The sequence below is a fragment of the Zonotrichia leucophrys genome, chromosome 23, assembly GCF_028769735.1.
Source record: "Zonotrichia leucophrys gambelii isolate GWCS_2022_RI chromosome 23, RI_Zleu_2.0, whole genome shotgun sequence".
NCBI lineage: Eukaryota > Metazoa > Chordata > Aves > Passeriformes > Passerellidae > Zonotrichia > Zonotrichia leucophrys.
This window is the reverse complement of record NC_088192.1, coordinates 2,449,042-2,475,984: the sequence shown is the minus strand read 5'-3', so window position 1 is coordinate 2,475,984 and position 26,943 is coordinate 2,449,042. Positions and strand designations below refer to the sequence as shown.

Below are 26,943 nucleotides of genomic sequence, written 5' to 3'. Positions count from 1 at the left end.
TTCCCTGTTTTTAACAGATCCCAGCCTCACGACGTGTGCGGATCCCGGAGTGCCTCTTTTTGGGATGCAGAACAATTCCCAGGGATACCAGGTATGGCCATGGAAGAGGGGTGTGCCACAAAGCCAGCCCTGCTCCGTCCTTGGCCTGGATTCACGTGTCCTCCCATGGACTCGTGTGTTATTCCATGGATTCGCGTGTTCTTCCATGGATTCACATGTTATCCCATGGATTCAAATGTTCTCCCATGGATTCATGTGTTCTCCCATGGATTCGCGTGTTATTCCATGGATTCACGTGTCCTCCCATGGACTCGTGTGTTATTCCATGGATTCGCGTGTTCTTCCATGGATTCACATGTTATCCCATGGATTCAAATGCATTATCCCATGGATTCATGTGTTCTCCCATGGACTCGTGTGTTATTCCATGGATTCGCATGTTCTTCCATGGATTCACATGTTATCCCATGGATTCAAATGCATTATCCCATGGATTCATGTGTTCTCCCATGGATTCACATGTTATTCCATGGATTCACCTGTTCTTCCATGAATTCCTATGTTATCCTGTGGATTCACATGTTCTCCCATGGATTCCTGTGTTATTCCATGGATTCACATGTCCTCCCATTAATTCCTCTGTTATCCCATGGATTCACATGTTCTGTCATGGATTCCTGTGTTATCCCATGGATTATTGTGTTTTCCCATGGATTATTCTGTTCTCCCATGGATTATTGTGTTTCTGATTCACATGTTCTGTCATGGATTCCTATGTTATCCCATGGATTCACGTTTCCTCTCATGGATTATTCTGTTCTCCCATGGATTCATCTGTCCTTCCATGAATTAATGCCTCCTGTCATGGATTCACATGTTATCCTGTGGATTCACATGTCATCCTGTGGGTTCATGTGTCCTCCCATGGATTCATGTGTCATCCCATGGGATTCATGTGTCCTCCCATGGATTCTTGTGTCTTCCCATGGATTAGTGTGTCCTCCCATGAATTCATATGTTATCCCTTGAATTCACATGTTCTCCCATGGATTCATGTCCTTCTTCCATGGATTCTTGCATCTTTCCATGGATTATCGTCTCCTCCCATGAGTTCGTGTCCCCTCTCATGGATTCTTGTGTTATCCCATGGATTCCTGTGTCCTTCCATGGATTTGTCTCATCCCATGGATTCCTGTGTCCTTCCATGGATTCATGTCTCATCCTATGGATTCCTGTGTCCTTCCATGGATTCCTGTCTCCTCCTGGGAGCAGGACACCCCAACGTGCTCCTTTAGCCCTCCGAGTGTGTTTGCACGGCATTAATTAGGCAATGCATTGTATCAGAAATTAATTACAGTGCTAATTAATAGTTGCTGCTATTCACATTAATTCCCATTAATTTTCAGGCCAAATCCTGCAGGTGCTTTTGCTAATCCCATCTCTCATCCTGCAGGAAATTGTTGGAATGGGGACAAAAATCCCACAGTGACTTCCTTGGGGGCTCCATTCCCACCCATTCCCTGCTGGGACAGTGGATGCCAGAGTGGATCCTTCCATTTTCCTGCTAATTAGTCACCTTAATCTTGGGGTTTAATTAATTAATTTTAGGTTTAATTAATTTGGAGACACCATAAATGGGATTTTTGCTCAGCTGGGAGTGGAGCTTCTCCCGTGAGGGATGAGGTGGTGACAAGGGGTTGGAATGAAGGTCTGGGAATCCCTGGGAAGCTGAGTGATTGTCTCCTGTTGGGACAGGTGGGAAGCATCCTGTTCTTCAGGTGCCAGAAGGGATATCTCCTGCAGGGCTCCACCACCAGGACCTGCCTGCCCAACCTGACGTGGAGCGGCGTCCAGCCCGACTGCGTCCGTGAGTCCTGGCAATGCCACGGGGAGCTGGGAATGCCACGGGGCCCTCAGCCAGGCTCTGCCAAAGGAATCCTTGCAGGAAATGTTGTTGCATTTTAGGGAGAATTGGGGATTGCAAGGCAGTTTTTAGTCTGGCACTCAGTTCTGGGCTCAGAGGTGCTTCAGCAGCTTTTGGTTTTGTCTTTTTCCCTTAAAAATGGGGGTGGCCAATCCTGATTTTCAGCTCATCAGCTGGAGGCTGGTTCAGCTTTCAGGAACAGAAACCCAGCATGGGAAGCTTTTCCAACTGGGAAAAATCCCTGTGAGCTGTGGTGTAGAACCTCTTCCAGGAGGGTTCCCCCGTTGCTGTCACGGTGTCACTTCTCACCCTCCCCGTGCCCACCTGGGTGGTTTCTCTCACCTGTTCTCCCTGTCCCCTCCAGCCCACCACTGCAAGCAGCCCGAGACCCCATCCCATGCCAACGTGGGTGCCCTGGACCTGCCCTCCCTGGGCTACACCTTGATCTACTCCTGCCAGAGCGGCTTCTACCTCACCGGCGGCTCCGAGCACCGCACCTGCAAAGCCGACGGCAGCTGGACAGGGAAGCCGCCCATCTGCCTGGGTGAGGGGCTGGCAGCACCAGCTGGGCTCTGAGACCCTCCCCAGGCTCTCAGCTTGTGGAGATCCTGGGCCTTGAGGTGCTTCAGAGGTGGTTTTCAACCTGCAGATAAACTCAAGATTCAGTTTTGGTGTCAGAACTCCAAGGAAGGAGAGGGGAGGTTTTTTCAGCCTTAATTTTGTTCCCTTAAAAGTTGTGGGATGGTCCAGCCTGGTTTTCACTTGGTGGGAGGGTCTCCATCATTGGTCTCCACTGCGGAATCCCAGAATTTGGTTGGAAAAGGCCTTTGAGGTCATCAAGTCCAATCTGTGACCCAAAACTCAGATGCCACCTCCAAAGAGCCACCTGGGGATCTTCTGGGGAGTTTTAGGGTCTAGAAGAATCTGAACAGGACAAAAATTGTTTATCTCCCCCACATTTTACCTGCCATGGAGTCTTGGATGAAGAACTTGTTCTGATCCATGGAAATGGAGCCCTGTGGCTCTCCTGGAGTGTGACCCTGGAGCAGAGGGAAAGGCAGGACAGGCTGGGGACAGTGGCTGAAAGGCAGAGAGGGACCTGGGGGTGCTGAGGGACAGCAGCTGGACATGAGCCAGGTGTGCCCATGGTGGATCAGGGATGGACCAGCAGGAGCAGAAGAGGGATTGTCCCCTGTCCTGGGCACTGCTGAGGGACACCCTGAGTGTCCAGCTCTGGGCTCGTCCATCTGGGACATGGAGGGGCTGAAGAGTGTCCAGGGAAAGGAACAGAGCTGGGAAACTCCTGATGGAGCTGAGGAGGCTCAGCCTGGAGAAAAGGAGGCTCAGGAGGGACCTTGTGGCTCTGCACAGCTCCTGAGAGGAGGGGACAGCCCCAGGTTGGGCTCTGCTCCCAGGGGACAGGGACAGGAGCAGAGGGAACGGCCTCAGGCTGGGCCAGGGCAGTTTGGGGTTGGATTTTAGTGAAAATTTCTGCACGGAAATAAATGGTGGTCAGGCCTTGGCGGGGGCTGCCCAGAGAGGTTTGGAGCTCCCAGGGAAAGCCTGGATGTGGCACTCAGAGCTCTGGGCTGGGTGACAGGGTGGGCATCGGGCACAGCCTGGGCTCTGTGGCCTTGGGGGGCTTTTCCAGCCTCAGGAATTCTGAGTGGGCAGTGCCAGACCCCAGAATAGCATAGAATAGCATAGCATAAGCATAACATAGAATAGAATAGAATAGCATAGCATAGAATAGCATAGAATAGCATAGCATAGCATAGAATAGAATAGAATAGATAGAATAGAATAGAATAGAATGAATAGAATAGAATAGAATAGAATAGAATGCAATGCAATGCAATACAATGCAATGCAACATGACCAGCTGTGCTTTGTCCCTGGAGGTGGCACTCAGAGCTCTGGGCTGGGTGACAGGGTGGGCATCGGGCACAGTCTGGGCTCTGTGGCCTTGGGGGGCTTTTACCAGCCTCAGGAATTCTGAGTGGGCAGTGCCAGACCCCACAATGCAATGCAATGCAATACAATGCGATACAATACGATGCAATGCAATGCAATACAATACAATGCAATGCAATGCAATGCAATGCAATGCAATGCAATGCAATACAATGCAATACAATGCAATACAATACAATGCAATACAATACAATACAATGCAACGCAATGCAATACAATACAATGCAATGCAATACAATACAATACAATACAATGCAATACAATACAATGCAATACAATACAATGCAATACAATACAATGCAATGCAATGCAATACAATACAATACAATACAATGCAATACAATACAATGCAATACAATACAATGCAATGCAATACAATACAATACAATGCAATGCAATGCAATGCAATGCAATGCAATGCAATACAATACAATACAATACAATGCAATACAATGCAATGCAATGCAATACAATACAATGCAATACAATACAATGCAATACCATGCAATGCAATACAATGCAATGCACTACAGTACAATACAATGCAATAGTGACCAGCTGTGCTTTGTCCCCTGTCCCAGCCGATGTCCGGCCCAGCGGGAGACCCGTGGGCACCGCGCGGGAGCCGCCGCTCGCCAAGGCCTCAGGTGAGGCTCAGGGGGCTCCTCCCCATGGGCACAGCCCTGATACCCCTCAAATCCCCCCTCCTGAATCCCCTCCTCTGTGTGAAAAATGCCAATCACTTGGTTTTAAAATTTTAAAAATTTAATGGTAATAAAATGGTTATAAAAATAGTAATATAATTTGAGTAATAATGATTTGGACAATTTGGATTAGGACAATATGAGACAATAGAAACAAAGAGTTACAGACAGTCTGGGTACTCAAAAAAGGACCCACGTTAACAGAGGATTAGCCCTTAAAAGCAACAGCCTGTTGCATATTCATACACCTCATACATGATGCTTAAATTCCATTGAAACACAGGATTCTGTCTGGTCAGTGCCAGCTTCTTCCTCTAAATCCTAACAGCGCCTTAGAGGCGGGAAGAGGTTCGTTTCTTCTGATAAGAGGAATAAATTCTGTTTCTCTGAAAGATTCAGGTGTCCTGTGGCTGCTATCTCAGTACAAGTCCTTTCTTTAAATAAGTATCCAACATAGCATCGTTTCTATTTTACCATTTTTTATAACCTAAAACTATATTTACCACACTACTTAAGAGAATTAATACAGCATCACTTTCTAACACAACACATATAATATTCACTTTAATATTTGCGAAAAGCCAATCATAAAATGCATGCATTTTTCACACTGAAACTGCCACATGCCCCATCCTATTCCCTGGAGAACAAACAGGATCCTTACAGGAGCTGAACATTAACATCCATATTCCTCCCCACAGCATTCCAGCCCTTCCTTTACATTCATCCTTTTTTATTTTAAGTTTTCCTAATAAGTTTATTTGAACTTTTCCTAATAAATTATTTTGGGGGCTGGTTTGTTTTTTAAACCATCCTTGTGTTTTTGGTCACAACAGCCAAGTTAAAGTTACTGGTTTTGGCTTTGTCCCTCATAGTGATGGCTCAGAGCGGGTGGGATTTAAGGTATTTAAAACAAAAAATATTTTTAAAATATTAAATATTTAAAACAATCTAATTATTATCAGTGAATTCAAAGACAGAAATCCTGCTCTGTTGTGGTTTTTTCCCTGAAAAAATGGAAACGCTGCTGGGTTGGTTTTTTTTCACATCTCCCACTGCTGTAATTCCAGTGCCTGCGGACGTGTTTGCAAGGAACTCCCTGTGGAAAGGCTCCTACGAGTACATGGGGAAGAAGCAGCCAGCCATGCTCTCTGTCACCAGCTTCGACCCTGCCACCAGCAAGGTCAACGCCACCTTGATCGACCACAGCGGGGTGGAGCTCCAGGTGTCAGGTGAGGGACACACAATGTGACCTTTGGGAGGGGTGGCATTGGCACTGCCAGGGCCATTCCCTGTGTGGGAAATTCAGCGCATCCCTTTGGATGTCCAGAATTGCCAGGACCCCATTGAGGGGCTCAGAGACCCTGGCACACAGCCCAGAGCACCTGGGGATTTGATTGTGACCCCTGGAGCAAGTTACCAGCTTTGTATGAGGACCTGAAAGTCACACAGGTTTGAATAGTATAATAATAAAATTATCACAGCGTGGAAATGTAGATTTTAGGATTTTTGGTATGAGGGTTATGGGACAAGATGGAGGAACTTGGGTGTGTCCAGCCTTTCTCCTTTTCCTTCTTCTTCTTGTTCTCCATTTTCTGCAGTGATGTTGGCACTTTGGGGTTGGTTTAGAGTAGAAGTGCACTGTCTAACACAGGTGACGGGTATTGGGAATTAAGTGTAAATATGTTATACATAGTTTGTAGTATAAAAGGACAACACAGAGTGCCTGTGGCTGCCCTGCTGAGCAGATCTCGGATGGGCAGAAAGAAAATTTTATAGATAAGAATTAATAAACAACCTCAAGACCAAAAAGTGAAGAGTCCAGACTCATTCTTCAGTTGCACGGGCTGAAGCAGAGACATCCTGCACATTTTGGGGCAGCAATTAACAACCAAAACCCAAGAGCACTGCTGGGATGTTGTGATAAAAGCCAATTCTGGATTGGATAGGTCATATTTTATGGGATTATCAGAGGTTATATTATATATAATACTATAAAATATAACCTATATATATAACAGGTTATATTTTATAGTATTATCAGTACTGTGTCAAATCTTAATGGTGGACAATACATTCATGCTTAATTTATGGGTCAGTACAAGGTATTTTGCATATTTGTCAAACTTCTGTATTTTTAGTTAGTTTACATATTTTTTCTACTGATTCTCATGAGACAGCTCTTATTGTTTATACTGGTGCAATTATTTTTCACTCTAGGAATAGATTTTTGTGTTAATGAATCTTTCATACCAAGATTGTTTTCTCATGGGAACTTGCAGCTATTAATTTAGGCCTGATTTTATGAGGCCTTTCTTTTATAATTTCTCTTCCTGTCTGCAACACTGGGGCACCTCTAGGGCTGTGTCCAGCTCTGGTCACTCATGGCCAGAGAGACACTGAGGGGCTGGAGAGTGTCCAGAGAAGGGAAGGGAGCTGGAAAAGGGTTTGGAGAATTCCTGATGGGGCTCAGGGGGCTCCCCACAAGCCCCTGACAGGAGAGGGGTCAGGCTTTGCTCCCAGGATGAAACAGCCTCAATCTGTGCCAGGTTGGATTTTAGGGAATATTTCTCCATGGAAACACCTTGAAGCTGCCCAGGGATGTTTGGAGTGCCCATCTCTGGAGATGTCCAAGGTAGGACTTGGAGATTTGGGCAAAAAACCATGAAATTATGTGAGCTGGACTTTGATGATCCTTGGGGGTCCCTTCCAGCTCCTGATTCCATGAGTGCTCCATGTCCCTGCCCTCCTGAATATAAATTAAATATTGAGTTGAGTCCTTTCCCATGAGGAAAATATCTTCAATATCCTGGGCTGTGTTTCCCACTGCATCCCAGCACCAGGGCTGGTGTCCACTCAGATCCTGACGTGGTTTCTCTGCTCTCCCACTCAATTATTTCAAACCAGAGCTGACAAAATCCCTTTTTTTTTTTTTCCAGGGATTTACAAGAAGGAAGACGTGCACCTGCTGCTCCAGGTGTACCAGATCATGGGGCCACTGGAGATCTTTGCCAACAAGTTCAGGAATGACAAATGGGCCCTGGATGGACACGTGAGTGAACAAAACCCACCCTCCCTTGGCTGTCCCAGCCTGGATTTCCCTTCCCTGGAGCTGAGGGATGATTCCCAGAGCTGGGAGGGGACATGTGGCACTTTTCCAGCAGGTGACAGCTCCTCCTGCAGCTCGGGGTTGGTTTTATTGTCCGGGGGTTTGGAATCCATCATCTCCCAGATGATGCTGGAGGAGAAACCAACGGGATTTGTTCCCTGTGGGTGTTTTACATCTGCTCAACATCTTGCTGGAAAAGCTGATTTTCCCTGCTCCTCACCCTTTACCTGTGTCTGGGAGTTTCCCAAACCCTTTAGGGATCCAAAGGAGCTTGGAAAAAATGTGGATCCAACTGACCCATGGCCACTTTTCTCCCTCTCCCTCTGGAATCAGCAATGTCCTCTCCAGTTTATCACAAACAAGATTTTTTTAGCTTCCCTTCCTTTGAGAATGGAGAATTTTCAGCTGTTGGGTGGTGAAACTCCTTTAAAAATGCCAGGATTTTCTGGGGAATTGCATCAAATTAATGCACTTGGAAGGGGCTGGGATGAGCTGGGTGTTAAATCCAGGGAAAAATTGGATAAACCCATTGATTTCCACTCTCCACAGGTCTCGTCGGAGTCCTCGAGTGGCACCTTCGTGTACCAGGGCTTTGTGCGTGGCAAAGGCTTCGGGCAGTTTGGCCTCCAGAGACTTGGTAAAATTCCTTGGATTTGCACTTTTCCCCTCAATTCCAGCAGCTCCATTTTGCTCTGGTTGGGGTTTCCAGGCCGGGAATGTTTCTCCGACCCCTGGCTTGAATTTTCCGCGCTTTCCGAGTTCGGCTGAACTTGGTGTGAGGTTTGTGGGAGACAAACAGCACAAAACAAACAGCACAAAACAAACAGCACAAAACAAACATCACAAGGATAACATTTATAATTTGGGAATAAAATGAGGGATAACCAGGCTGCTGTCCAAAGCAGGGAGAGTTTGGAAGCACAAACAATACCTGGATGTTTTTTTTTTACCAAATTCCCAGATCCCTGCCAAGCCCAAATCCTGTTCTCACCACAGCAAGTGTCTCCATCAGAAATCACAGAGACTCTTGGGAGCTTAAACCCCCCAAAGTTTAAGCTCCTAAATACCACTTGAAGCATGGTTTGAGCTCTTTAATCCCTCAGGATTGCTGGAATCTCATCACCTTTATGGATGCTCGTTTTTGCAGCATTTCAGAGTCTCCTCAAAGCCCAACTTCATGCATCCAAGTTGGACTTTTTTGGCAAAATAAATCAATTTATATCTCTCTTTAATTGCAGATGTAAATAAATGATGAGCCCTAATAGGCTGGAGCTCCATCCCTTTTTAAATTCCATTTCCCAGCACCACTTCACTCATTTTGCTGCTGGTGCCACCTGTACTTTGAGCCAAGGCCTTTTCCCCCAGCAGGGGTTTGGAAATGTGGGAAATGTGAAAGGAAAAGGAAGGAAATGTGTTCATTTCTGCTGTGTTGCAGACATCAGCATGATGGAAAATGATCCTGAATCCATAGGCCACCACTTTGCATCCAACAGCAGCTCCGTGGCAGCCGCCATCCTTGTGCCTTTCATCGCCCTGATTATTGCAGGGTTTGTGCTTTATCTCTACAAACACAGGTGGGTTTGGGGCAAGAATCCCAAAAGGTGAAAGAAATTTAGGGATTTGAGGGGAATATCAGTGAGCTGGGCTTAAAATCTGCCTTTCAGGGATGGTTCAGTTCAGGAGGTGGGACAAAAACAGAAGGTTTGAGAGGTTATTGCAGGGTTTGTGCTTTATCTCTGCAAACACAGATTTGGGGAAAGAATTCCAAAAGGTGAAAGAAATTTAGGGATTTGAGGGGAATATCAGTGAGCTGGGCTTAAAATCCGCCTTTCAGGGCTGGTTCAGTTCAGGAGGTGGGACAAAAATGGGGTTTGGGAGGTTATTGCAGGGTTTGTGCTTTATCTCTGCAAACACGGGTTTGGGGAAAGAATTCCAAAAGGTGAAAGAAATTTAGGGATTTGAGAGAAATATCAGTGAGCTGGGCTTAAAATCTCTCCCTTTAGAGCTGGTTTAATTCAGGAGGTGGGACAAAAACAGAAGGTTTGAGAGATTATTGCAGGGTTTGTGCTTTATCTCTGCAAACACAGATTTGGGGAAAGAATTCCAAAAGGTGAAAGAAATTTAGGGATTTGAGGGGAATATCAGTGAGCTGGGCTTAAAATCCGCCTTTCAGGGCTGGTTCAGTTCAGGAGGTGGGACAAAAATAGGGTTTGGGAGGTTATTGCAGGGTTTGTGCTTTATCTCTGCAAACACGGGTTTGGGGAAAGAATTCCAAAAGGTGAAAGAAATTCAGGGATTTGAGAGAAATATCAGTGAGCTGGGCTTAAAATCTCTCCCTTTAGAGCTGGTTTAATTCAGGAGGTGGGACAGAAACAGAGGGTTCGGGAAATTGGGGGAATAATCCCAAAAGGTGAAAGCAATTTGGGGATTTGAGAGAAATATCAGTGAGCTGGGCTTAAAATCCCCCCTTTAGAGCTGGTTCAATTCAGGAGGTGGGACAGAAACAGAGGGTTCGGGAAATTGGGGGAATAATCCCAAAAGGTGAAAGAAATTTGGGGACTTGACAGAAATATCAGTGAGCTGGGCTTAAAAATCTCTCCCTTTAGAGCTGGTTCAATTCAGGAGGTGGGACAGAAACAGAGGGTTCGGGAAATTGGGGGAATAATCCCAAAAGGTGAAAGAAATTTGGGGATTTGAGAGAAATATCAGTGAGCTGGGCTTAAAATCCCCCCTTTAGAGCTGGTTTAATTCAGGAGGTGGGAAAATAAAGCATTTATTTGGATTTGGGAGAGGAGAGCAATGAGGCTTTTTCTGGCCATTAATGGGATTTGTGGCCACATTTAGGAGGATAAAAAGCAAATTCCCCCCCTCCCCATGGCTTTGAATGTGGTGTAAATTCAGTTTTTTCCTGATCAATGCTGCAAACCCCCAGATGGATTTTCCTGCCCCATCCCCACAGGTTTCCCCTGTCAGTGCCCTCCCTCAGGGCTGTCACCTTGATTTCTTAACATTTTCTAAGCCTTCTGAGTTTACATTCTTGTAACAAACTTTCTCACACACTTTCTGTAAATAACTCATTGTTTTGCATTCTTTTATGGAGGAGGAGAAATCTGCTGGACTGTTGGTTTGTCCGGTATTACAGCGACTTTAGACGGTCACTGTGGTGAGAGAAGGACGAGAATTTTGTTCTTTGTTCAGAAGGCTTGATTTATTGATATAAGATATATAATACATTATAACTATACTAAAAAGAAGAAAAAGAGAAGTTGCAGAGAGCAGCTATGCTAAGAATAGAATAGAAAGAATGAATAACAAAGTTCTTTGCCCAGAGAATCTGTCCCTGAGCTGCTCCTGTGATTGGCCTTTAATGGTACACAAAGAAGATGAGCCAATCACAGGGACACTGCTACATTTCACAACAGCTGATAACAATTGTTTACATTCTTCTTCTGGGGCCCTTTGCTTCCCAGAAGAAGGAGAAATCCCAAAGAAAGGATTTCTATGAAGAAATGTCTGTGACAGTCCGGTGTCATCGGAGAGGTGGCACTGTCACCCTCCAACCCAGTGTCACTTTTGGAAATCTCTAAATTTTAGAGTCAGAAGACAAATTTCCCTTTTTTCACCATGAAAGCAGCGCCGTGCGTGCACCGTGTGTTCCGTGCTGTGTAGTGACATCACCCGTGTGGGTTCTGTCCCCGATGCCACAGGAGGAGACCCAAAGTCCCGTTCAATGGCTACGCCGGCCACGAGAACACCAACGTGAGGGGCACCTTTGAGAACCCCATGTACGACAGGAACCTGCAGCCCTCGGACATCATGGCAGGCGAGGCCGAGTTCACAGTGAGCACGGTGTGCACGGCCGTATAGCGCCGTCCCCACGCGGTGAGTGGGACACGGCCACCCCGCGGCCACCAGCGGGCCCTGGGGGCTCTGGGGGCTCTGGGGTCCTGGGATGAGGTGGAAGGGGTTGGGGGCATTGGGTGTGTGGGGAGGTGGAAGGGGTTGGGGGCGTGGAGTGTGTGGGGAGGTGGAAGGGGTTGGGGGCATTGGGTGTGTGGAGTTGGAAGGGTTCTCTTCGGATCATGGAATGTGTGGGGATCATGGCGTGCAGGGAGTTGGAAGGGTTTGGGATCATGGAGTGCAGGGAGTTGGAAGAGTTTGGGATCATGGCGTGCAGGGAGTTGGAAGGTTCTCATGGATCATGGAATGTGTGGGGAGTTGGAAGGGTTTCCATGGGATTATGGAACGTGGGGAGTTGGAAGGGTTCCCATGGGATCATAGAATGAGGGGAGTTGGAAGGGTTTGGGATCATGGATTGCAGGGAGTTGGAAGGGTTTTCATGAGATCATGGCGTGCAGGAAGTTAGAAGGGTTTGGGATCATGGAGTGCAGGGAGTTGGAAGGGTTTTCATGGGATTGTGGATTGTGGGGAGTTGAAGTGTTTGGGAACATGGGGTGTGTGGAGTTAGAAGGGTTCTCTTGGGATCATGGAATGTGTGGGGATCATGGAGTGCAGGGAGTTGGAAGGGTTCTCATGGGATCATGGAGTGCAGGGAGTTGGAAGGGTTTCCATGGGATCATGGCGTGCAGGGAGTTGGAAGAGTTTTGGATCATGGAATATGTAGGGAGTTGGAAGGTTCTCATGGGATCATGGAATGTGTGGGGAGTTGGAAGGGTTTCCATGGGATTATGGAACGTGGGGAGTTGGAAGGGTTTGGGATCATGGAATGTGTGGGGAGCTGGAAAGGTTTGGGGTCATGAAGTACAGGAAGTTAGAAGGGTTTGGGATCATGGATTGCAGGGAGTTGGAAGGGTTCTCATGGGATCATGGCATGCAGGGAGTTGGAAGGGTTTTCATGGGATCATGGAGTGCAGGGAGTTGGAAGGGGTTGGGGGCGTGGGGTGTGTGGAGTTGGAAGGGTTCTCTTCGGGTCATGGAATGTGTGGGGATCATGGAGTGCAGGGAGTTGGAAGGGTTTTGGATCATGGAATATGTAGGGGGTTGGAAGGGTTCTCATGGGATCATAGAATGAGGGGAGTTGGAAGGGTTTGGGATCATGGAATATGTAGGGCTTGGAAGGGTTCTCACGGGATCATGGAATGTGTGGGGAGCTGAAGGGTTTGGGGTCGTGAAGTGCAGGAAGTTAGAAGGGTTTGGGATCATGGATTGCATGGAGTTGGAAGGGTTTGGGATCATGGATTGCATGGAGTTAGAAGGGTTTGGGATCATGGATTGCATGGAGTTGGAAGGGTTTGGGATCATGGATTGCATGGAGTTAGAAGGGTTTGGGATCATGGATTGCATGGAGTTAGAAGGGTTTGGGATCATGGATTGCATGGAGTTGGAAGGGTTTTCATGGGATCATGGAGTGCAGGGAGTTAGAAGGGTTTGGGATCATGGATTGCATGGAGTTGGAAGGGTTTTCATGGGATTGTGGATTGTGGGGAGTTGGAAGTGTTTGGGAACATGGGGTGTGGGGAGTTGGAAGGGTTCTCATGGATCATGGAATGAGGGGAGCTGGAAGGGTTTGGGGTCATGGAGTGTGTATGTGGAATATGCAGGGAGTTGGAAGAGTTTTGGATCATGGAATATGTAGGGGGTTGGAAGGGTTCCCATGGGATCATGGAATGTGTGGGGAGTTGGAAGGTTCTCATGGGATCATGGAATGTGTGGGGAGTTGGAAGGGTTTCCATGGGATTATGGAACGTGGGGAGTTGGAAGGGTTCCCATGGGATCATAGAATGAGGGGAGTTGGAAGGGTTTGGGATCATGGAATGTGTGGGGAGCTGGAAAGGTTTGGGGTCATGAAGTGCAGAAAGTTGGAAAGGTTTGGGGTCATGAAGTGCAGGGAGTTGGAAGGGTTTTCATGGGATTGTGGATTGTGGGGAGTTGGAAGTGTTTGGGAACATGGAGTGTGTGGAGTTGGAAGGCTTCTCTTCGGATCATGAAATGTGTGGGGATCATGGAGTGCAGGGAGTTGGAAGAGTTTTGGATCATGGAATATGTAGGGGCTTGGAAGGGTTCTCATGGGATCATGAAGTGCAGGGAGTTGGAAGGTTCTCATGGGATCATAGAATGAGGGGAGTTGGAAGGGTTTTCATGGGATTGTGGATTGTGGGGAGTTGAAGTGTTTGGGATCATGGGGTGTGTGGAGTTAGAAGGGTTCTCTTGGGATCATGGAATGTGTGGGGATCATGGAGTGCAGGGAGTTGGAAGGTTCTCATGGGATCATGGAATGTGTGGGGAGTTGGAAGGGTTTCCATGGGATCATAGAATGAGGGGAGTTGGAAGGGTTTGGGGTCATGGAGTGAGTGGAATTGGAAGGGTTTGGGATCATGGAATGTGTGGGGAGCTGGAAAGGTTTGGGGTCATGAAGTGCAGGAAGTTGGAAGGGTTTGGGATCATGGAGTGCAGGGAGTTGGAAGGGTTTTCATGGGATCATGAAGTGCAGGGAGTTGGAAGGATTTGGGATCATGGGGTGTGTGGAGTTGGAAGGGTTCTCTTGGGATCATGGAATGTGTGGGGATCATGGAGTGCAGGGAGTTGGAAGGGTTTTCATGGGATCATGGCATACAGGGAGTTGGAAGGGTTTGGGATCATGGAGTGCAGGGAGTTGGAAGGGTTCTCATGGATCATGGAATATGTAGGGAGTTGGAAGGGTTCTCATGGGATCATGGAATGTGTGGGGAGTTGGAAGGGTTTCCATGGGATTATGGAACGTGGGGAGTTGGAAGGGTTCCATGGGATCATAGAATGAGGGGAGTTGGAAGGGTTTGGGATCATGAATGGTGGGGAGCTGAAAGGTTTGGGTCATGAAGTACAGGAAGTTAGAAGGGTTTGGGATCATGGATTGCATGGAGTTGGAAGGGTTCTCATGGGATCATGAAGTGCAGGGAGTTGGAAGGGTTTGGGATCATGGAGTACAGGGAGTTGGAAGGGTTCTCATGGATCATGGCGTGCAGGGAGTTGGAAGAGTTTTGGATCATGGAATATGTAGGGGCTTGGAAGGTTCTCATGGGATCATGGAATGTGTGGGGAGTTGGAAGGGTTCCCATGGGATCATAGAATGAGGGGAGTTGGAAGGGTTTGGGGTCATGAAGTACAGGAAGTTAGAAGGGTTTGGGATCATGGATTGCAGGGAGTTGGAAGGGTTTTCATGGGATCATGGAGTGCAGGGAGTTGGAAGGTTTTTCATGGATGTGGATTGTGGGGAGTTGGAAGTGTTTGGGAACATGGGTGTGTGGAGTTGGAAGGGTTCTCTTGGGATCATGGAATGTGTGGGGATCATGGAGTGCAGGGAGTTGGAAGGGTTTGGGATCATGGAGTGTGGGGAGCTGGAAGGGTTTTCATGGGATTATGGAACGTGGGGAGTTGGAAGGGTTCCCATGGGATCATAGAATGAGGGGAGTTGGAAGGGTTTGGGATCATGGAATGTGTGGGGAGCTGGAAAGGTTTGGGGTCATGAAGTGCAGGAAGTTAGAAGGGTTTGGGATCATGGATTGCATGGAGTTGGAAGGGTTTTCATGGGATCATGGAGTGCAGGGAGTTGGAAGGGTTTCCATGGGATCATGGCGTGCAGGGAGTTGGAAGAGTTTTGGATCATGGAATATGTAGGGGCTTGGAAGGTTCTCATGGGATCATGGAATGTGTGGGGAGCTGGAAAGGTTTGGGGTCATGAAGTACAGGAAGTTAGAAGGGTTTGGGATCATGGATTGCAGGGAGTTGGAAGGGTTTTCATGGGATCATGGCATGCAGGGAGTTGGAAGGGTTTTCATGGGATTGTGGATTGTGGGGAGTTGAAGTGTTTGGGATCATGGCATGCAGGGAGTTGGAAGAGTTTTGGATCATGGAGTGCAGGGAGTTGGAAGGATTTGGGATCATGGAGTATGGGGAGTTGGAAGGGTTCTCATGGGATCGTGGAATGTTTGGGGAGTTGGAAGGGTTTGGGATCATGGAATGTGTGGGGTTGGAAGGGTTCCCATGGGATCATGGAATGCAGGCACTATTCCATCTGGAATACTCCAATTTTAGGACACCAAAGCCCCTTCCCCAGAATTCCCATGTGCCATGACCCAACCCCCTTGCTCCCCCAGACCCCCGTGGCCAGTGTCCAGCGTGGATGACGTTCCCACCTCACCATCCATCCATCCATCCCCTCCCCACCTCCCTGCTCCCGCCCCGCCGAGGCCGCTGCACCTCCCTGGAATTCCCGAGGGGCTGCTGGATCCACCTCCACCCTCCATCCTGCTGGATCTCCAAGCCAAAGGTTCTGCTCCGGCCCCGCTCCCAGACCTGGGGAAGGCCTGCTGGTGGGAAGGCTTTCCCCGGCTTCCCAAACTTTGGGAAGAGCTTGGGCCACAAAGAGGTTGTGCACAAGGTGCTGGATTCTGTGGAAAACACCTGGATGGGACAGGATGAGGATTTGTGTGTCTGGGTTATTTTTTTTTTGTTGTTGGATTTTCTACCCCAGGGCTTGAGCAGAGGAAAGGTTTTCAAATGGGAGCTTTCCAAACCTTGGGAAGCTTTTCCCCTCTTCCCTGTGTTTGGTTTTCCTTTGGGCATTCCCGGCTGGATTTACAGAAAACACCTGGATGGGACAAGATGAGGATTTGGGGTTTCTGTATTTGGGTTTCTGGGTCATTTCTTGGTTAGATATTTTTACCCCAGGGCTTGAGCAGAGGAAAGGTTTTCAAATGCAAAACTTGGGAAGCTTTTCCCCTCTTCCCAGTGTTTCATTTTCCTTTGGGCATTCCTGGCTGAATTTATGGATAACACCTGGATGGGACAGGATGAGCATGTGGGGTTTCTGCATTTGGGTATCTGGGTTATTTCTTTATTGGATTTTCTACCCCAGGAAGAGTTTTCCAAATGGGATCTTCCCAAAAGTTTCCCTTTTCCCTGTGTTTGATTTTCCTTTGGGCATTCCTGGCTGGGTTTTTCCTGCTCCATGTTCCCCCTGATCTGAGCTGGGCCCAAATCCCTGCTCAGGAATTCACTGCCAGGCGATTCCTGAAGGGACAGGAATATCCAAAGGGACAAAAATCCTCTCTGAAAAGAGCTCCACACTAATTCCCCCAAAAGCTGCCCAAATCCTTCGCCCTTTCCAGACTGATCCTCCAAAGGGCAATGCCAGAGGAGTTTTAATTCCCATCCTGAGCTGCTCCTTTTCTTTTCCACGGGCACTGAGGTTTCCTGGGATTTTGTGGGAGCAGGGAAGGCTCTGGATCCTTGTGATCCAAAGTTTGCTTGGAGTCATTTTTTTTTAGGATCAGGGGAGGCAGAAGTGCCATTCCCAGCTCACTGAGTCCAGGAGGCTTCAAGGAAAATCAGGATGAACCCTTTGGAATGGGGGTTTCCATCCCTGCTCCAGTTCCAGCATGGATCTTCTCCTCCCTGAAGCTTTGCCTGGGATAATCTGGGATATTTTTTTTTTGTTATCCTTGATTTTATGGGTGTAAACACAACAATATTTTATTTTTGTTACTCCTGGCTCTCCCACAGGGAGCAGAATCCCCAGCCTGCCAAAAAATGCCACCTGTCCTCCCAAAAATGTCCCTTCTCCTAAAAATCCCACCAAGGTGCTCTGATTTCTCCCTGGGAAGCGGGAGCTGGATCCTGAGCCCTGGGAAATGTTCCCACATGGATCTGGGGAGGATCCCAGGATGAAATTTCATGGATTGGGATGGTGTCAATCCCATTGGGACTCCAAGGGAATATTCAATATTCCCCTCTTCCCTTGTCCCCCTTCCATCCTGCCAGGGCTGGAACAAGGCTGGGATAATCCCTTGGAATCCTTGGATCCCACCCTGCCTCCAGCTGGGCTCTCCTGGCCCATCCCTGATCTTTTCCAAGCTCAATTATCCCTAAAAACCCCAGAGCCCAACCCAAATCCGTGCTCTGCCACATCCCAATCCCAATTCCAGGCCCCAAAATTCCAACAATCGCTGGAAGCAGAGTTTGGATCTATCAAGGTTCTTGTCCAAATCCCAGGGAATCCTCCCATTCCTGGCTCCCACTCATTCCATGGAAAATCCAGGAGAAACTCATATCAGGAGTGCAAAATAAATCCAAAATATTTAAAACCACCCAGGCAGGGAGAAGGGGGAGCTCGACTTTAATGGAATTTGCTGCTTTGGATCCATGAATTCCCTTTTCCTGCTGTTGCCCAGGGAGCCAAGGAAGTGGGAAAAGGGGTTGATCCCATTTTTTTGCAAGCTGGCTGAGATCTGCTCCATGCCATTCTCCATCCTTGTGCCCAGAGGACTTGCATATGGTAAAAAAAAAAAAATATGGGAAAAAGGGAAAAAAATGAAAATAAAAGGGAAAAAAAACGAAGAAAAAAGGAAAAAAAATGAAGAAAAAAAAAAAAGGGAAAAAATCAGAAAAATGATAAAAAACTACAAAAAAAGCTCAAATCCCTCTTTTGTACAGAGATATATTTTTATTAATTAAAAGTTTGTACAGCTAAAAAATAAATAAAAAAAAACAAAATGTAATTTTTTTTTTTTCATTATCGTAGGGAAAAAAGAACAAAAAAAGTAGTGGAAAAAAAAATCAGCTTTTTTTTGTAAATGTAATAAAGTGTATAAATGGTTTCCATAAAAATGTACATATGGAATCTCTCCATGCCCCTGGCTTGTCTGCAGAATTCCCAGTTAATTTATCTGTCTCTGTATATGAGGCTTTTCCGTGTGTTCCCGGCGTTCCCTGCGGAATTTCAAAGCTATTTTCGATTTTGGACTTCCAAATAATAAAAGATCTCGATTTTTGCATTGCTTTTTCTTATAGCCCCCTGGTGCTTTTTTTTTCCTTTTCTTTCTTTTTTGGGGTTTTTTGGGGGGTTTTTTGTTTTTGGTGGGGGTTTTTTGTTTGGTTGTTTTTTTGGTTTTTTTGGGTTTTTTTTGTTTTTGTTTTTGGTTTTTTGGGGTTTTTTTTTGGTTTTGTTTTTGTTTCTTTGGTTTTTTTTTTGTTTGTTTTTTTCGTTTGGTTTGGTTTTTTTGTGGGGTTTTTTGGGGTGGTTTTTTGGGTTTTTTGTTGTTTTTTTTTGAAAGGGTGTGTGAATTCCAAAAGTTTTATCCCAGGATTTTCAGGACGTGCACACACCATTCATGCAAGGATGGAGTTTTCCCGACTTTTCCAGCACATCACGATTTCAGGAAAGGGGAAAATCCGAGAAAATTGGGTGAAATTGGATGAATGGATTTGGCTTTTCCAGCGGGATTTTATCAGCGAAATCCCACGGGAAAGGAGAACGGGACCCTTCCCGCTTCCCAACCCCCGCATTTCTTTTCAAGGAGCCCCAATTTGCCTTAATGAGGTTTTAATTAACGCCTCCTCCCTCTCCGTGCCTGATGATTGGCAGGAATTAAGTCGGGATCGAGGAAATTTGGGATGAAAAAGGCCCTGGAGGAACTTTCATGTCCCACGGCTGCTCCCGTGTGGATTCGATGCTCCCTTGGCTTTTATTTGGCTTTTCAGACTCTTCATCCTTGGATTTATCCTTGGATTTGTCCCCTCCTTGGCTCGGTTTATCCAAAATAAGGGTCAGGGAGGGAGCTGAGGGTTTTTTGGGATGGGGTTCCTTGGGATTTTGGGGCAGCAGAAAGGATCCTGCTGGATTTCCATGGATTCACGAGGAGGGAAGAGGATCCAAACGCTTTCAGAGCTTCCCAGAGGAGCTGGGGCTGCCCCATCCCGGAAATGTCCAAGCTTGGAGCAGCCTGGGATGGTGGGAGCTGTCCATGGCCATGGAATTTTGGGTGGAATGGGATCATCCTTAAGGTTCCTTCCAACCCAAACCATTCCAGGATTATTCTTCCTTACAATTCCCAAAATTTCCCTCTGTATTTGGGGTATTCTTCCTGCTTCCAATTCCCAAAATTTCCCTCTGTATTTGGGGTATTCTTCCTTACAATTCCCAAAATTTCCCTCTGTATTTGGGGTATTCTTCCTGCTTCCAATTCCCAAGGTTTCCCTCTGTATTTGGGGTATTCTTCCTGCTTCCAATTCCCAAAATTTCCCTCTGTATTTGGGGTATTCTTCCTGCTTCCAATTCCCAAAATTTCCCTCTGTATTTGGGGTATTCTTCCTGCTTCCAATTCCCAAGGTTTCCCTCTGTATTTGGGGTATTCTTCCTTACAATTCCCAAAATTTCCCTCTGTATTTGGGGTATTCTTCCTTACAATTCCCAAAATTTCCCTCTGTATTTGGGGTATTCTTCCTGCTTCCAATTCCCAAAATTTCCCTCTGTATTTGGGGTATTCTTCCTGCTTCCAATTCCCAAAGTTTCCCTCTGTATTTGGGGTATTCTTCCTGCTTCCAATTCCCAAAATTTCCCTCTGTACTTGGGGTATTCTTCCTTCCAATTCCCAAAATTTCCCTCTGTATTTGGGGTATTCTTCCTGCTTCCAATTCCCAAAATTTCCCTCTGTATTTGGGGTATTCTTCCTGCTTCCAATTCCCAAAATTTCCCTCTGTATTTGGGGTATTCTTCCTTACAATTCCCAAAATTTCCCTCTGTATTTGGGGTATTCTTCCTTACAATTCCCAAAATTTCCCTCTGTATTTGGGGTATTCTTCCTGCTTCCAATTCCCAAGGTTTCCCTCTGTATTTGGGGTATTCTTCCTGCTTCCAATTCCCAAAATTTCCCTCTGTATTTGGGGTATTCTTCCTTACAATTCCCAAAATTTCCCTCTGTATTTGGGGTATTCTTCCTGCTTCCAATTCCCAAGGTTTCCCTCTGTATTTGGGGTATTCTTCCTGCTTCCAATTCCCAAAATTTCCCTCTGTATTTGGGGTATTCTTCCTGCTTCCAATTCCCAAAATTTCCCTCTGTATTTGGGGTATTCTTCCTGCTTCCAATTCCCAAGGTTTCCCTCTGTATTTGGGGTATTCTTCCTTACAATTCCCAAAATTTCCCTCTGTATTTGGGGTATTCTTCCTTACAATTCCCAAAATTTCCCTCTGTATTTGGGGTATTCTTCCTGCTTCCAATTCCCAAAATTTCCCTCTGTATTTGGGTATTCTTCCTGCTTCCAATTCCCAAAGTTTCCCTCTGTATTTGGGGTATTCTTCCTGCTTCCAATTCCCAAAATTTCCCTCTGTATTTGGGGTATTCTTCCTTCCAATTCCCAAAATTTCCCTCTGTATTTGGGGTATTCTTCCTGCTTCCAATTCCCAAAATTTCCCTCTGTATTTGGGGTATTCTTCCTGCTTCCAATTCCCAAAATTTCCCTCTGTATTTGGGGTATTCTTCCTTACAATTCCCAAAATTTCCCTCTGTATTTGGGGTATTCTTCCTTACAATTCCCAAAATTTCCCTCTGTATTTGGGGTATTCTTCCTGCTTCCAATTCCCAAAGTTTCCCTCTGTATTTGGGGTATTCTTCCTGCTTCCAATTCCCAAAATTTCCCTCTGTATTTGGGGTTTAATCCCGGATCCAGGCTCAGCTTTTGGGTGTTCTTCAGGAGAAAATTCTTCATTTCCCAAGCTTTTCTTTTGCCACCAAGTTCCAGCCCTGGAATCTCCTCCAACACAGGGATTTGGTGATTTTTTTAAAGCTTTCCCAACACCTCTGCCAGCATTCCCTGGAAGAAAAGATCCCAAAAATCTCCCGGATCTTCCAGTGGCTGCTGATTGAGGGAGAGACCAGCAGGGAAAATGGGAGAGCTGGAGCTGCCACTTGGGAATATTTTGGGGGAAAAAAATGAGAGAGACCAGCAGAGAAACTGGAAGGAGCTGGAGCATCCACTGGGAATATTTTGGGGGAAAAAAACCACAAAAGGACCATCAGGGAAATTGAGGATTTCTTCAGGAATATCCCATGGGATTCCTCAGCAGGGATTCCTGCCCTGATGGCAGGAGTTGTCTCATCCAAAAAAAGAAATTCAGGAGATATTTTAAATTAGTATTTTCTTCTTTGAAAATGAATCCCAATTCCTTCCATCTGCCAGCCTGGAATATTCCAAGCTCCAGTAAAAACAAGTGGGAAACTCCCCGTGAGGAGAGTGAAAGTGCAGAAGGGACGGAAAAGATGGAATCATTGCCTTCCCCCACCTGGGATTTATAAAATAAACTATAAATTAAATATCTCTTTAATTAAATGTCGCTTGAAAAATCACCTTAACTCAGCCTGAGGATGAAGGGATAAGGGGGGTGTCAGGGATAATAATAATAATAATTCTAAATCCAGGAATTATTGCTCCATTTGCCCTTTCCAGCGGCGATTCCAGCTGATTGTGGAACAAATCCTTGGGGAGCCTTGGGAATCTTTGGTCTCTCTCCCATTAAAGGTGATTAAATTCAGATAAAATCCCCTTCCAAACTGGAGGGGCGTGGTTGGATCTCCCAAGGGGATTCAGGACACAGGAGGTTAAAAGGGAGACGGCACCCAAGGGGAGTTCTGTGCTACTTTTTCCTTTTTTTTCCCCCTTTTTTTCCCTTTTTCACCCCTTTTTTCTCTCCTTTTCCCCCCCTTTTTCCCCCCTTTTTCCCCCTTTTTTCCCCATTTCTCCCCCCTTTCCCCCCTTTTTTTTCTCCCTTTTTTTCCCCTATATTTTCCCTTTTCTTCGCAATTCCCGGCTTTTTCAGCAGGGAGAACACGGCTCATCAGCAGAACCGAGCCGCTGGGATTGTAACTATTGATTTTTCCCTGTTTTCACCACTTCTCAGTGCCTGGAAAACATCACTGGAGCCAACACTGGGCACTTTGGGACAGCTTTGGGATTGCAAGCGCCGTCCCGGAGCGTTCCTTTGGAAATCTGCCAGGAAATCTGGCAAAAAATGGGAAAAATTGTTTAAAATCTGTGTTTAGGCACAAAAAAAAGAGCTCAGGGTGAGGCTGATGGAGCTGCTTGAACCTGGAGTAGCTTTGCCCTGGAATTCCTGGATGTGGGATCAGGTGGGAGGGGCTTCCACAAACAGCAAAATTCCCAATTCTTTTTGGGAATTCACACTCTGGAGGGCCAAAACCCTTGGAATTGGACACAAATGGATGCAGGATTCCCAAGCGCAAATTGTGGCTGGAATTGTTCAAGGCCAGGATGGAAAAACCTGTCACCCATGGCAGGATGGTCCTTAAAGTCCCTTCCATCCCAAACCCCTCTGGAATTCTCTGCAGTTCCCAAGGAATGGTTTTAGGGCAGGACGGTGCTGCCAAGCCGAGCTGGGCTGAGCTCCTTTGGAAAAACCTTTGGAAAACAGATGGGAACAAAACGGTGTTGGCAGCAGAGAGAGGTTTAAGGATAACACATCCCAAATTTTGGCAGCCCGGGGAGGTGACCGGAGCAGGGACAGCTGCCAGGATTTGAGGGCAAAGCAGGGAAAATCACAACGGGAATCTTGGGAATTGGGGCTTTGGGAATTGGGGCTTTGGGAATTCCTCAGAAGTGCCGGGGCTGAACCCCACCCCACAGCCTCTGCCAATGTCTGGGGGTTAATTAATGCCACAACAAACCCTCATTAAGAGGTTTAATTAATATTATTTCATTTACAGACAGGAGGCAGCTGCTCCTGCTTCCCATCCAGGGAGGGTTGTGCAGGAATTGCCCTGCAGGGATCCCTGGGATGGGATTGGGGTCAGGTTTGGGATCCAACATTCCAGCCACGTCCCCAAGGGTTTTCCCAGCCCTCGTCCCATCAGCAGCATCCCTGTCCGTGGGCTCCATGGCAGGATGGATGTGGGAAGGTTGGATTTGATGATCCTGGAGGTCTTTTCCAACCATCACAATTCCGTGATTCCCAAGTTTTCCATCCCTGTTTTCTGCCTGGGTGCCACCCCTGTGTGTGACACCTCTGTCCCCTCCTGTCACTGCCAGGCCAATCCTGCCCTTCCCCACCTTTAATTTGGGCTCTCGGGATTTTCCGGCCTCATTCCCGCAGCCAATTCCATGGAAATTCCATGGAATTCCCTGTGAGTCCCCATTCCTGCTTCCCTCTCTGCAGGAATCTTGGAGCTGTTTTGGGCAGAGAATCCAAAAATTTGCCCCTTTTTTCCCTGGAGAAGCTTCCTGAACTTTGAGCATCCTGCTTGTGGAGCTGGGAGCACCTTCCTGGTGTTTTGATGGAGTTTGGGATTAATTTATCCCAGATCCTACAACATTCCAGCAGAACAAAACACTTTAAAAACAAAACCCTTTTTTAGGAGGCAAAAAAATTAAACCCATCAAACAATAATCTAAGAAATAAAAATCAGGAATTTTATGGCACCTCCAATAACGAACTCCATCCTCAGAAGCTCATTTACGTATTTAAGCCCTTGTTTAATATTCTAATTAGCAGTTAATCAGCTATCGAGAGAGAACAAACGGTGATTAGCTCATCTTCACCTCCTCCAGGTGATTTGGGCTCATCAGCTCCACGAAACTTTCCTGATAGTCCTGAATTATTCATGGCCACGGGAATGTCCCGGGTGGGATTTCAGGCGCATAACCGAGGGGGACACGGTGCCTTTTGGGGAAAAGGATGCTCTGGATGGGATTTTGGGAAAAAATTCCTCCCTGGGAGGGTGGGAAGGGGCTGGGATGGATTTTTCATGTGGCTGCCACATTCCTGGAAGTGTCCAAGGCCAGGCTGGAACAACTTGGGATAATGGAAGGTGTCCCTGCACATTTAATTTAATTATTCCAGGCTACCATCTACCCCGATTCTTCCTCTTTTCCCACTGTTTTCCAAGGAGATGGGAAACAAAGGAAAGCTCCTGCAGGAGGTGTCAGGTCTGGAGGAGGAACTGGTGCAATCCCAAATGATCCTCAATTCCCTTTTCCTTCTTTCCTTTTTCCTTTCCCATCCCACCAAAGGCAGGCAGGACGCTGCACTCTTCCCCCTCTATTCCCAGGGAGCAGATTCTCAAAACTCTTGGAATAATTTGGAAAGATTCCACCCGGTTTTGCTTGGAAAAGAAGCCCTGCCTGGCCAGGCTTTGGATCTTGAGGTTTGGCTGTCTGGGAGCAGGGAGCAGCTGAGGTGACAAGGACTGGGCTGGCTCCCAGGAGAATCCATGAGGCACGAGCAGGTGGGAGAGAGAGAGGCAGGAGCTCCAGACAGCTGCTTCCCGGAATTTTAATTAATTCCCGAGCTTTTTAGTCTTCCCAGACGCCGGCTTTGCCAGGCTCCGGATTCCTGGCGCCTGCCAGGATGGATCAGGAAGGTCAGAGCTGCTCCTTGCCAAGGCAGAGCTCCCTCACTGCTGCCCTCAGCGATTTTTGGGGAAGCTGTGCTGGCTCTGGAAGGTGCGGGATCAGCTGGAGCAGCGTCCCTGGATGTGCTGGAGCTCATCCCATCCCATCCCATTCCATCCCATCCCATCCCATCCCATCCCATCCCATCCCATCCCATCCCATCCCATCCATCCCATCCCATCCCATCCCATCCCATCCATCCCATCCCATCCCATCCCATCCCATCCCATCCCATCCCATCCCATCCCATCCCATCCATCCCATCCCATCCCCATCCCATCCCACCCATCCCATCCCATCCCATCCCATCCCATCCCATCCCATCCCATCCCATCCCATCCCATCCCATCCCATCCATCCCATCTCATCCATCCCATCCCATCCCATCCCATCCCATCCCATCCCATCCCATCCCATCCCATCCCACTCCTTTCCCATCCCATCCATCTCATCCCATCCCATCCCATCCCATCCATCCCATCCCATCCCATCCCATCCCATCCATCCCATCCATCCCATCCCATCCCATCTCATCCCATCCCATCCCATCCCATCCCATCCCATCCCATCCCATCCCATCCCATCCCATCCATCCCATCCCATCCCATCCCATCCCATCCCATCCCATCCATCCCATCCCATCCCATCCCATCCCATCCATCCCATCCCATCCCATTCCCATCCCATCCATCCCATCCCATCCCATCCATCCCCATCCCATCCATCCCATCCCATCCCATCCCATCCCATCCCATCCCATCCCATCCCATCCCATCCCATCCCATCCCATCCCATCCATCCCATCCCATCCCATCCCATCCCATCCCATCCATCCCATCCCATCCATCCCATCCCATCCCATCCTCCATCCCATCCCATCCATCCCATCCATCCATCCCATCCCATCCCATCCCATCCCATCCCATCCCATCCCATCCCATCCCATCCCATCCCATCCCATCCCATCCATCCCATCCCATCCCATCCCATCCCAAGCTGTCCTGAGTGTGGGACTGAGGAGCTCCCAAGGATTTCTGGATCCTCCTGCATGCCCAGGATGCTCCATAGGCACAGCAGAGCTTTTCCTGCTTTTCCTGGGATGTGGCTTTTCCCTGCTCAGCCCTGATCCCACCTGGAAGTCGCTTTTTCCTGCTCCATGACCAAAACTCAACCCTGATCCCACCTGGAAGTGGCTTTTCCTTGTTCCAGGACCCCAATTCAGCCCCCGATCCCACCTGGAAGTGTTTTTTCCCTGTTTCAGGACCCGAACTCAGCCCCTGTTCCCTCCTAGAAGTGGCTTTTCTCTGCTCTAGGACCTAAACTCAACCCCTGATCCCACCTGGAAGTGGCTTTTTCCCGCTTCAGGACCTGAATTCAGCCCTGATCCCACCTATTCTGGGACCAAAACCCATCCCTGATCCCTCCTAAAGTGGCTTTTCCCTATTCCAGGACCAAAACCCAGCCTCTGATCCTTCCTGGAAGTGGCTTTTCCCTGCTCCAGGACCAAAAGTCTGCCCTGATCCCACCTGGAAATGGCTTTTCCCTGTCCCAGGACCCAAATTCAGCCCCTGATCCCACCTAGAAGTGGCTTTTCCCTATTCCGGGACCAAAACTCATCCCTGATCCCTCCTGAAGTGGCTTTTCCCTGCTCCAGGACCAAAACTCGACCCCTGATCCCACCTGGAAGTGTTTTTTCCCTGTCCCAGGACCAAAACTCAGCCCCTGATCCCACCTAGAAGTGGCTTTTCCTTGTTCCAGGACCAAGACTCAGCCCTGATCCCTCCTGAAGTGGCTTTTCCCTATTCCAGGACCAAAACCCAGCCTCTGATCCTTCCTGGAAGTGGCTTTTCCCTGCTCCAGGACCAAAACTCGACCCCTGATCCCACCTAGAAGTGGCTTTTCCTTGTTCCAGGACCAAGACTCAGCCCTGATCCCTCCTGAAGTGGCTTTTCCCTATTCCAGGACCACAACCCAGCCTCTGATCCTTCCTGGAAGTGGCTTTTCCCTATTCCGGGACCAAAACTCATCCCTGATCCCTCCTGAAGTGGCTTTTC

The 26,943-nt window shown here is 47.6% G+C and overlaps 1 protein-coding gene across 2 annotated transcripts in view; it reads left to right on the top strand.

The window, feature by feature from the left end:
* CSMD2 (CUB and Sushi multiple domains 2) overlaps positions 1-18,480 on the top strand; it is a 347,705-nt gene extending 329,225 nt beyond the window's left edge. For both annotated transcript variants that reach the window (XM_064731593.1, XM_064731594.1), the window contains 10 exons: positions 18-91; positions 1,756-1,867; positions 2,289-2,468; positions 4,480-4,545; positions 5,673-5,834; positions 7,542-7,654; positions 8,261-8,348; positions 9,147-9,285; positions 11,419-11,593; positions 15,805-18,480. In XM_064731593.1, the coding sequence (XP_064587663.1) occupies positions 18-91; positions 1,756-1,867; positions 2,289-2,468; positions 4,480-4,545; positions 5,673-5,834; positions 7,542-7,654; positions 8,261-8,348; positions 9,147-9,285; positions 11,419-11,578 (1,094 nt within the window). In that variant the 3' untranslated portion in view covers positions 11,579-11,593; positions 15,805-18,480. The remainder of the gene's footprint in view (positions 1-17; positions 92-1,755; positions 1,868-2,288; positions 2,469-4,479; positions 4,546-5,672; positions 5,835-7,541; positions 7,655-8,260; positions 8,349-9,146; positions 9,286-11,418; positions 11,594-15,804) is intronic.
* The last annotated feature ends 8,463 nt before the right edge of the window (positions 18,481-26,943 follow it).